The sequence below is a fragment of the Heloderma suspectum genome, chromosome 4, assembly GCF_057233095.1.
Source record: "Heloderma suspectum isolate Gila_16-S chromosome 4, 16-S_ref, whole genome shotgun sequence".
NCBI lineage: Eukaryota > Metazoa > Chordata > Lepidosauria > Squamata > Helodermatidae > Heloderma > Heloderma suspectum.
Window position 1 is genome coordinate 244,872,216 of NC_139461.1, and position 12,335 is coordinate 244,884,550.

The following is a 12,335-nucleotide window of genomic DNA, read 5'->3' on the forward strand; positions in this document are numbered from 1 at the left end:
CCCCACTGATCATCCACACCCAGCCTATGAGTCTTATTTATGACTGAAACAGATTTAGTAACATAAGAATGGCTATTTATTTATTTAATGTATTTATATACTGCAGACTTTATTTAAAAATATCTCTGAGCTGTTTACAAGAAAATTAAATACATTAAATTTTAATTACTAAAGATGGTCTACTTTAATGACTAAAGATGGTGTAATATTGTTAGTGTGATACTCCAGTAAGCTCGGATCCTGTACCAACAATATTCTGTCCCCACAAAGTGGACTGGGTAGGGGGAAGAGTGAAGGTGCACAAAGGAGATGTGTGGAAAGGAATAGCCTTTCTGGCTGAGGATATGTATTTTTTTTAAAGTAGGGCTGAACGCATGGCCCAGTGCTGAGGTTGCACTATCTGGAGCACACAGCTATCAAGGATATGTATTTACTTATGTATTTATATAATTATTTAGAGTTAAAATATAAAAGATCTCATAATGTGGGGGGGAGGGTGATGTTGCTTTTTGCTAGTGACAATAACCACTAAGTAACTCTGACAATTGTGCAAAAACATTTCCCATAGCAATCATGATAACAATGGACAGAATGTAGTGCATCCAGAGTTGGACAAACAGACTTTCCCACAACAGGAGGTCACCATCAAGGGAAGACAACAGGATTGAGCTCAACATATTAATAACAAATGTACATAAGATGCAGCGAGGAGCAGAAATGCAGGAATAACTTAGAAAATATTTCTGGTTTGAAACCCAAGTGACAAGATTTGTTCAGCTATGAGATGGGTGGTACCAAAAGGAGAATATCATACATAGGCAAACTCTCCTATCTGAAAACTTAGCTGTGCATTTAACAAGAAAAATAATATTTAGCTTGGCTTGTTTGAGAAAGGTGGTCCAAATTAGAGGAGAGCATTTAAAGAATGGATGACTGAGAAGGAGCTGAGAGAGTGATGTTGCCAGTATAAAGCCACTGTTCTATTCAGGAGACAGCTGCAAACACTGGGTGCGGTACTGTGATGCTATGGAGACCCGGGAGCAGTGGGCAAAACAACTGGTGGATGAATTCCAAAACAAGATGGGAAAACATGGTGAAGAAATTAGCTCCGCCTTCTCCAAAACTGCAGGAAGAGAATCTCCCTTCAAAAAGAGGCCAGGTAATACATATGATGTACATTCCATGCTCACTTAATCAGGAATTCACTAACTTCCAGAGGGCTTTGAGAATTCATGGCAACACTCACCATATGGGTAAACCTCTGTTCGGTAGACTGCTGTAGAAGCCTCCACTTTGCCTTGGGTCAGAATAACTCATGTCAAGTTAAACACTATGAAAGTTAGGGATAGCGAAAACAGGGCACGATAAAACGAAGATACCACTAGAAATAATGCCCACATTGTATTACTATCTTTAATTCTGCATATGCATTTTTGTGCTACACATTTGTACTACAAAGTATCATGGCCTGTGATGCAGTAGGTAGAGTTCCCTTTGTTCCAAACTGTAAATGGAGATGATTCTGGTACTTAAGAGTTTGGGCTCATCAGAGCTAAACCCTGGAATCTCCCATAATGCATATTTGTTGGAACAGTTGACTTTTTGCAACTACATGCTAAATGGAAAGGAGAAAGCCTCTCCTTTACCATTGATTTGAGCTCTACATATTCACTTGCCAGGTCAGTACCATCCCTCCTTCCACCCACTGTGACCATCAAAGAGAACTGTGGGGAGGGGTACATTGCCACATACAGCCACAGCGCTCGACTGGGACTGGGAAGACCCAGGTTCAAGTCCCCACTTGGCCTTGAAGTTCACTGGTTGACTTTGGGCCAATCACTGACAGCCTAATCTGCCTCACAGGGTTGTGAGGATAAAATGGAGAGGAGGAGGAACATGTACACCACCTTGGGTTCCTTGGAGGAAAAGGCAGAATGTAAAAGCAACAATTAATAAAATAAACCTAGGGCCAGCCTAATAAGAGGCAATACAAGTGGGAGCCTGGGATGAAAACTGTCCAGGGCCATACCACTATTGCTTACATCCTACTTCCTTCTGCCCTCCCCACCTCTCCCCCCTTCTTAATTCAAGGCATTTGTTTTAGGTTGCTGGGCCCATGGAGCACATCATATGATCTTGGGAAAAATAGGAGCTTGTACGTTGCAGTTGCACTAGTTCCTGGAAAGTTTGAGTTGCTGCCACCAACACAACTGCCTCCTTTTTCAGTGCTCTAACTGCTGTCCCAGCAAGGCAGCCACCTTGAGCTTTAACTGAGCCCACTTGCTGGCTGTCACGCGCACCAGCCAGAAATCCCACTGCTTGAGGATGTGAGAGAGGCATGTGAGGGGAAGTGGGGCCTGCTGCCTTTGCAAGGTTCACCTCCTTCCCTCTCAACCAAGAGCACTTGGGCAAATGGAAGCAATTTGCAGAGGAAGAGGAGAGGACAATCTGCAGTGAGTGGAAGAAGGCCATTTCAGGAAATCACCTTCCCTTTCTTACGTATACATTGTATAATTAATAAACTTTTGATAAAAAGCAAATATCTGAAATAGCAGTCATGGAAGGGTGGTGGAGGTTTGGGGTTCAGTTCTGTCTCATCAGCCACCTTAAGAAAAGGAAGAATTAGCAGGATATATGTAAAAATAAACATGTTTCATAACCCACAACACTTGCTTTTGTTTAAGGCTTATTAGGGCAGAAAGTGCTTTCCAATCTGACACGCCTTTTTCTGGGACTGGGTGTTGAAGGGGTTCTGAGCAGAGGGTATATTGACACTCATCTCATGCCTGAAAATTATTATTGGGGCATTCTTATGTGAAAAATAGGTGTGGGAGGTGTTGGTGCAATTCATTGTGTGATAATTGGGAGTTACTCCAGACGACCTAATGGAAATTAGGGTTTTCTTGGTACCTGAGGAATCATAGGGGAAGTAGAAAGTAGTGTGAAGAACTCACTTTTTTCCTTCTACAAAGCCCAGTGCAAAGTGAGAACAAAGACCCTGCTGCTCTGAATTTCTAGCATGTGTCAAAGACAGGAGGGGAGGCAGTGCTGACCCAAGATATTTTGCTGCCTGAAGCAGAGACAAGATGTCACCCTCCCCAGCTCATTAGAGCTAACAGTTAAAAAAAATGTGGTGCACCATTCAGACACCAATTCTTGCCTTTGTCTGCTGTATGGCTGGCCCTGAGGGGAGAGACTGGTGACAACCACAAATAATAGCTGTTGGTCCCCTGCCATTGGGGCTGTTTGAACGACATGACAGACCACCGTGGGTTATTTAACCCACAGTGAGGATACAGCACCTTTCAAAATTTGAAATTTGCAACCCCCACTTGGGGGCTGTTCTGTCATGCACACCCAGCAAGCGTGGGTTATTTGAGGGTTAAACAACTCTCACATAACCCATGGTCTGTTTTAGAGTTCACACTCACCGAGCTCACACAACACAACAATCCCAAAGCAGGACTTGGATATGGAACCTGGTGGGTGCTGCGGTTTGTTGTGGGTGACAAGCCATGGTGTGTCATCTGAAAATTGACTTTTCACAAGCAGTGCCCATGTTTCAGGAGTTAGGGGGGCAGGGTTTCCAAGAAATACATTTCTTCCATGCAGAATTATCCACTTTGAATCCAGTGTTCCATATCAATACAGAATTGTACATGTAAAGTTTAATATTCAATGGATGAGGAATATAATTTTATCTGTTCTGATTATTAAAAATTTCTTTAAGATTCTCTTTCTAGTTCTCCAAAAAACTCCCCAGAGAAGGGGATACCCCAGGTGAGCACACCACCTCCTACCTTGTTTGGACTCCAGCGGCCTATGTGGAAGAGACTCCGATCCAGCTGTGTGGTTGTCCGAGTTGATGATTTGGATATTCATCAGGTAAAATTCTATATGTCACAGGCAGAGGTGAGAATCACATGGACAGCTCCCAGTATCTAAATCCCATTTCCATTGCCCTGCTGTGTAAATGCAGTTACATCCAATTATGTTGAGGATGATCTTTTATTATGAGAACAAAAGGCAAAACTCTGGATTTTGTTGTTTACAGGGTACCTGCTGCCACATTGTCACTTGCTTATTCTTCCTGTCTTGTGAGCCAAAACAATAAATACCTGCTCAACGTATTTCTACTTCTTAAAGTACAAATGCCAAAGACATGCTTGTGTCTTTCATTCCTTTTTAAATTTGATCTTAATCTCACCACAAATGTTTTATGACTGAAAGTAGGTCTCTTGGTGAATATTTTAAACATGTGGCTATGTTATTACATATTCTGGCATTTTTTCTATAGAACCAAGTAGATGATTACTAAGTCATAAGATAGCAAGAGTCTCTTAACTGGACAATAGTAGGAATCACTTTTTGTTGTTGAGTGCTTTTCTTCTTCAGAGTTCATTTTTCAGTTCCTAGATTGAGGTAGCTTATCAATGTTTGGATGCCATAAGAACAAACAGAATCACAGTCTTCTACATTTAGACTGCCTTATTACTACATTTAGACTGTTTCTTGTTCTGAGTGAATACCTACAACTCATTGTTTTTCAGGTTTCTACAGCCGGACAGAATAGTAAGAAACCGTCAACACTGCTTTCATGTAGGAGGAAATCGCTGAATCTTCCTGACCAAACCTCAGCTATTCATATAGAGTTCACTGAGTACTACTTCCCAGACAATCCAGATTTTCCAGGTAAACATTCTACATCTCTTCAGGAGTCTATTTCTCTAATCAGCTCTCAACCACTATGGGTGTTTCCAGACAGGGCGTTTATTGTGCAATCACCCTGCCTCATTTCATGAAATTTTAGGGGGACTTCAGATGATGACAACTTCTGTTTGTGACACTGGGGTGGGTGGGTGGGTGGAGGGCCAGAAAGTTTCGATCTAGAACTGCTGCCATCTGGATCTCACTCTTCACCCTCACTTACTGCTTCCGTTCCCGCCCCTCTGCTTCTCCATCCCCATTCCCCACCCTTTTGTGTATCACTGAAGACGTTACAGTGGTTGGAGCGAAGCAGGAGGGCTAGGCATACTTTTCTAACCCTGGACCTGCCCCCTGTTTACCTGCACCAAACATGGCTTTGAGGCCCTGAAAATGAAGTAAGGAATTGTCACCATTCCTTCCAACCCAGAAATTATACTCAGGATGGAGATCAAAAGGATGAAACCATTGCTTCCGCACTGCCTCCATTCCTTCACTCCCCTCTTCAACCTAGCTTCTGTGTGTGAACATCGGAATATATTACCCTGCTTCTCTGCAGCCCTCATCGTGCCTTCAGGAAGGAGAGTAGGGGCGTGGCTTCTTCTATAGGGTTCCTATCTGTGATGGCTAGGTCACTTGGTGTTGGGGTAGTGGACAGGTGTTACTTTTACTGTTGTCCCCAAGTATAATGCTTTACTTTTCACCACAGGAATGAATGGCATCCATTTATATGTGGGAGAAAATAAAGACATGCAGTTAGGGACATAATCTGGGTACAAGTTAAACGTGTTATCTGCTCGCTGCGCCACATGATATCCCGTTTACTTTGTCTTCTAGAACTATATGGGAGCCACTGAGAACTTCAGCACCCCCTGTCTGCATAGCCCTATGCTGGGGGAATCTCCATGGCAATGGGTTTAGTTCGCTCTCCACTTTGCTGTGCTTTTTACTAGAGTCGAATCTGCTCTGTCTGGGGACACACGGGGCTTGAAAATCCGGATTATCCCAAAGCTAGCCTGGGGCTCTCAGCAGGTCACACGGCAGTTTACTGCAAATTGTTTGGGGGGCTACTGGGTGGAGTCTTGTCCATTGTCATCATTTAGAGAGCTTGTTCCCTCCCACTCTCACTTTGTTCTCCCGCTTCTGCTTTCTCTGACCAGTATGTCTGTTGGTGCCCCCACCCTCCCCACCCTATGTCCGACCCTCCCCACCCAATTTTTAAAAATTTATTTTCCCTCTTAAACTGCAATAGCGACAGGACTAAATGCGCAGCAGCGACCCCTCATGTTACCGCAGTAGTGGGGACACTCACTCACTTTAGGTATCCTGCTTTCAATCTATAATATGTCCCCCCTTCTGTGCATGTTTACTCAGAAGTAGGAAATAAATCTCACTGTCCTACAGTGAAAGGGTTAAAGGCTAACTTTAGTAATTCGCCCTAAAGCGCTCTTTTGCTTCTCCAGTGCTCTTTAGATCGTTATAGCGATGTTGTGCTTCTTTATTTATTTATTTATTTATTTATTATTAAATTTATTAATCGCCCATCTGGCTGGTCACCCAGCCACTCTGGGCGATGTACAACATACAATAAAAACAGTTTAAAACAATAAAATTCTGCAATAAAAACCTTTTCTAAAATACCCTAACCCACCCCAAATGCCTGCCTGAACAACAACGTTTTTAATGCATGACGGAAGCTCATTAAAGAGGGGGCATGACGGAGTTCCCTAGGGAGGGAGTTCCACAGAGTGGGGGCCACCACAGAAAAGGCCCTCTCCCTCGTCCCCACCAGTCTAGCTGTCCTGGCTGATGGGACAGAGAGAAGGCCATCCGAGGCTGATCTTGTTAAGCGGCCTGTCTGGTGCTGCTGGAGGCGCTCCTTAAGATAGGCTGGGCCGCAACCATATAGGGTTTTAAAGGTCAAAACCAACACCTTGAATTTGGCCCGGAAAACAACTGGTAACCAGTGCAACTCCTTCAGCACTGGAGTGATCTGATCTCGCCGGCGGCTGCCTTTAATCAGGCGAGCCGCCGCGTTCTGTACCAGCTGCAGTTTCCGAACCGTCTTCAAGGGTAACCCCACGTAGAGCGCATTACAGTAGTCTAGATGAGAGGAGACCAAGGCATGTGCTACCTATGGGAGCAGATGGTCGGGAAGGAAGGGGCGCAGCCGCCATATCAGATGGAGTTGATACAGCGCTGTCCAGCTCACAGCTGACACCTGAGCCTCCATGGACAGCTGGGGGTCCAAAATGACCCCCAGGCTGCAGACCTGGTCTTTCAAGGGTAGCCGTACCCCATTCAACACCAGGTCAACATCCCCCAGCCACCTCTTGTCTCCCACCAAAAGTACCTCGGTCTTGTCAGGGTTCAGCTTCAGCCTATTCCTCCCCATCCAGCCACTCACCGTCTCCAGACATTTGGACAGGGATTCTACGGCCAACCTTGGTGAAGATTTAAATGAGAGGTAGAGCTGCGTGTCATCCGCATATTGATGACACAGCACCCCAAACCTCCTGATGATAGCCCCCAGCGGCTTCACATAGATGTTAAATAGCATCGGGGAGAGGATGGAACCCTGTGGTACCCCACAAGTGAGTGGCCACGGGTCCGAAACCTCCTCTCCCAGTGCTACCCTCTGGTACCTTCTGGAGAGGAAGGACCGGAACCATCGCAATACGGTGTCCCCAATGCCCAACCCCTCCAGGCGGTCCAGGAGGATACCGTGGTCAACGGTATCGAAAGCCGCTGAGAGGTCGAGGAGAACAAGGAAGGAGCATTCACCCCTATCCAGAGCCCTCCTCATATCATCTACCAAGGCGACCAAGGCTGTTTCTGTCCCATGCCCAGGGCTGAAGCCCGACTGAAATGGGTCTAGATAATCAGTTTCTTCCAAGTGTGCCTTTGATGTTCTTTGATGTTCTTTGATGTTGTGTAGTTTCTATGTTATATAAAATTACTTCTGCTTTATCAGTTTCTTGCGGTAACTTCTCATTGCAAGCAGGGGGAAGGAGAAGAGGGGGGGTTGGAACCAATAGGCAAAAGTGCACACATGGGGGAAAATGGGGTGGGAAACAAGCCTCACTTATTGGTCTCCCCACCTTTTTTTACTCTGTCCACCCACCCCATACCTCACTTGTAAATAACTCCACTCCCCGCTAAGTGGCTGTGGTTGGTGAAACTGCAGTGCTTACTTTTGAGTTTGCGATGTAATGGCAATGTGCTATTTCAACTTTGTGCTTTTATGCAGCATTGATTTAAGGGGATATTTTGAAAACGTAGAGACTGCCAAGCAGAGCACACCTATACTTTTGGGGCAACGGCCGCCCGAGGTTAGTGGTAGGCAAGGCAAAGTAAATACCATGAGGTAGCTCAGAACTCCTGAATGGCCAGCTGCAAAATGGAGGAATCATCAGGGAAACACAGGGAGGCGAACACCCCTTGACTGGGGTCAGTGAGGTCATGGCCAGGTGAAAGACATAGCCCGGGGCAGGGCTATCATGCTGAAGTAAATGTGGAGGGTTGGTATACACTGCAACAGAAGTGCAGACAAGCCGATTAAAGGAAAACAATCAGACTAAAAGTAGTCTCAGAAAAACTGGGTTTTCTGCAAAAATCTTTGGGATGGCTGCAGGATGGCCATGATGTTATGTGCCCCTAATGACCTCTAAACACAGCCAACTTGCAGTAAATTTCTCGTGGAGACACCCCCGGGTTCTGTTTTCTATGACGAATTCATAGAAGTTGCAGGGCTGTTTCAGCTCAAGGGAAGAGGATTTTTATTTTTTTTTATAACTGAAGGCCTAAAAAGTATGTTATGAAATGAATGAAGTTTCAAACAAACAGACAGGTACTTCACACAGTACATGATTGACATGTAGTCTATATTGCTGAAAGCCAATAATATAGCTGGCTTCAAGAAAGGAACTAATTACAAGAAGTAGTCAAGATGATTAATATTCTCAGAGATGACAAGAACCTCTCTGATGGATATAAACATGAAAATAGTAACTCTCTTATGAAACTGTCCAAGGTGTTTCAACATTGGTTGCTGTTGGACGCAGAATACTGAGCTAGATGTTAGGTGGTTGTTTCAGAGATGCAGTTCTAAAGCACCGTATTTTACCCCTTTTCCTAATTTGCCCAAATCAATGGAATGCTAACTTGCACTTTTTTCCTCCTTGCCAGTCCCATGTCCAAACTTGTACCTGCAGCTGAATGGATTGATTTGCACTTTGGACACGGTGAGCGTGCTTTGGGTGAATTTGTTCTGCCTTGATCTCTATCGCAGCCTACAGCAATTCAAAGCTATATACAAGCTGGAGAACTCTGGCAAGCAGGATGAGCACATTGATGTCAGACTGGATGGTTTTATGCTGAAGGTATTTTTTGTTTTCTCTTCTGACTTGTACAAGGCAAAATTGGACTTTTGAGATTTGTGGCAGGGGAGAGGGAGCACACAGAACCTCTGCTTTTTCAGAAATTATCATTCTGCTCCTGATCTTTCTTCATGCAACTTGTGGAAGGTTGACAGCTTCCTCCAGTACCATATTGGTGCAAATCAAAAAAGCTCCTAGTTTAAGGGGAAGATATTGAATGGTTCAGTAATCAGAATGTCTAGCATTATTATTATTTCAGTTACAGTATATCAACAACTGGGGGCCTTCTTTGTGTCCCCCCACTGTCAGACGTATGGTGGGTGGGCATGAAAAGAGGGTGCCTTTTTAGATATGGCACCTAGACTGTGGAAAACCCTCTAGAGGGAAGCCTGTTTGGCTTTTAGAGGAGATGCAAACCCATTTTTATTTCAGCAGCTTTTGGTTCTTCATGAGTTGATACTGTTTTAATTGGCTTATTGTTTTAATTACTACTTCTGATTATTGGATATGCCTGGGGGGTGTCTAATTAGGCTTTTAATGCTACTAATAGTAGTAGTAATTCCAGTGCTATCAGTGTAAATTGATTCAAAGCCAGATAAGAGATTTGTAAACAGGATTCTCTGAAGGCCAGTTTCTCCTAAATCATTGCTTAGAGAAAGCTCTTTGAATTATAAAAAGTACTTGGTTTCCAGGTATATCAGTCCAGAGCCTTCTCATCAGCTATAGTAAGATTATACTACCAATCACTAGTATATTTCCTATACTATACTGTAAACTATTGTTGTCTTGTTGGATGGGGTGTTGAACTTAGGGATCCTTGATCAGACTCAGACATGAAATTGTTGTGTGGCCTTAGGTAAATCACAACCTGTTAGTCTTAGTTCCTCATTATTAATATTAATATCCTACTATCACATGGCTGGGAGGGCATGAATTAGCAACGTGCTATAACGTGTTTCTTACATAAAAACTAAAGTACGCAAATAAGTGGTAACTATTTTTATTTCAGGCCAAGGATATAGTGCATTGTTTTGTCTATATAGGTCCTTTTTATGTCCCCCCCCCCCAATTCTCCCTTAATGTTACAGCTAAACATCCCAGTAGAGAAGAAAGTAATTGATCACCGAGACCGTCCCCAGGGTCTGTCGATTTGCACATCAGAAATGACAGCTACCAACACAAGGCATGCTCCTCACTGCAGCTGTTTGGCCCTCCAGAATCTGTTCCGTAGGTTTGCTGCTTCAGAATTCTTCCACTCTAGCTACACCCAGTTTCCCAAATTTCAGGACAACTTCAGTCTCCTTCACACCCTCTTCTTACGTCATGCATACCAGGTAGACACCAAAGCCCAGAAACATTCAGACTTTCACCATCCCACTGGCAGGTCCTCCGCTTTGGAAGACCTTTGGTCTGTTAATTTCACCCAGATCTCCCTGGACTTTGAGGGGACCAAAAGCTCAAAAAGCAAAACCCTGAACTTTATCTACCCGTTCCCGCTTTGTGTGTGGGCTTGCCTCCCAAAGAGATGGGAGGAAGCCCAGACATCAGTGTTGCAGGTCTCATCTGCCTCACCGGTTAAAATTAAGTCTTCCACCAGCTTTAGTAACCATGCCAAACATCAGGACCTTTCTACAGAGGAGCAGTTCTGCCAAAGATCAAAAACTGAGCAGGACTTGAAAAGCATCTACCGCACCCCAGAGGCAAAGGAAGTCTTGGAAGAAGGCAACTATGGTGTTAATGGTGAAGGAAATGATGAAGATGCGGAAGTATCTGCTGATATCCATGTTCTTCTGTATTCAAGCGCACATGTGAAGGTGCGACTCAACCACTACCAGTATTTAATGCTACTTCGGATGAAGGAAGTCATACAGACTTTTCAAGAACAATTAACCCAAGACACTCGGGAAATGATTGGGTCCCCTCTCGATTCCATAACGACTTGTATGGGCATCATGTTCAACAGCACAGAGGTGGCCTTGCTAATGCATCCTACTCCAGTTTCTACATTGGAACCTAGATCTGTGGACTCGGATGCTACAAGTCTAATAGAATCTGAACTCTCCCCTTCAGACAGCAGGGAGGGACTGGCTGCTGAAGGCAGGGAGCTGAAATCAGATTCTAGTTCAGAGAAGGAAGATAGCAGCCCCACAAAAGTACTAGATGATAGTGGAATTGAGAACCCAGATATGTCTGTGACTGCATTACAGGATGGAATGCTGAAATCCCAGAGTGATGGATCCCTGGCAAAAGAAGGGTTTCACAGCCAAACCACTGGGGAAAGAGGCCCTATAGAAGAAGCACACGAAGCCGAAGAAATCCTTGGTGCAGAGAGACACAGTGAGCTTGGCAACCTTTTCCAGACTCCTCAAGTCCTTTCTTCCAGCCCGTCTTCCACTGTAGATCCTTTAGGTGGTATGCAACTCTCAGTTAATGGGCAAGAACAGCTGATCCCTCTGAATAACATGGAGATGGAATTATCTAGTGCATTGCATATAACAAAGGGCGCCACCAAGGAAGCCTTGAATGTGACCATGGACCTCACCAAAGAAGCCATGTCAATGACAAAGGATGCTTTCAGCTTCAGCAGGGAAAAGATGGCTTCCACTATGCAGAAAATGCTGCTCCATCCCCAAACCAAGTGAGTGATTATTTTAACCATCTGTGTAACAGCATCATAACTGGGGATGAAGTTGGCTGTAGTATTCATTTATTGTAATCTCTGCTCTCTAGGCCATAGAAAGTTTGCCTTTACCTCACGTTTTTCACACTGAGTTTTCTTTTCAGTGTTGGAAATTGTTTTATGGAAAGTGGATTAAATGCTAGTTAAACCAATCTTATTTTGCTGTGTGTTGAACTCAAAGGTCCCCATGTCTCTGCCATTTTTTCATTCCAAAGTACACTCGCTCCCAAGGTAGGAAGTCATCAACTGTTGCACATTTGCCTGCAGAACCATGTAGGCCTCAGAATCCTGGGCAGGGATATGCAGACGATTGCAGGTGGCCTATGAGGAAGGGAATGGCTCAGTTCTTAGTGGCTCCCATCGAATTCTGTGAGATAAAATATACATGTAGCCATTTGGGATACAGTTGAGAAGGGACAAAACCTGGCCCTCATCCAAGACACTACGGTCACTGAAGCAAGGGAAAGGTTTAGTCTCTTGGACACTGGTGTCCTGTAGTGCTCCTTGTTCCCATATAAGTGAGCAGTTGTTAATAAATTGCTGCACCTGGGGATAATGTACAAGGTTGCAGT

At 44.3% G+C, this 12,335-nt stretch overlaps 1 protein-coding gene across 3 annotated transcripts in view; it reads left to right on the plus strand.

Moving 5' to 3' along the window:
• BLTP3A (bridge-like lipid transfer protein family member 3A) overlaps window positions 1-12,335 on the plus strand; it is a 72,366-nt gene that overhangs the window by 40,481 nt on the left and 19,550 nt on the right. For all 3 annotated transcript variants that reach the window (XM_084853031.1, XM_084853033.1, XM_084853034.1), the window contains 5 exons: window positions 989-1,159; window positions 3,731-3,885; window positions 4,551-4,692; window positions 8,893-9,086; window positions 10,172-11,721. In XM_084853031.1, the coding sequence (XP_084709157.1) occupies window positions 989-1,159; window positions 3,731-3,885; window positions 4,551-4,692; window positions 8,893-9,086; window positions 10,172-11,721 (2,212 nt within the window). The remainder of the gene's footprint in view (window positions 1-988; window positions 1,160-3,730; window positions 3,886-4,550; window positions 4,693-8,892; window positions 9,087-10,171; window positions 11,722-12,335) is intronic.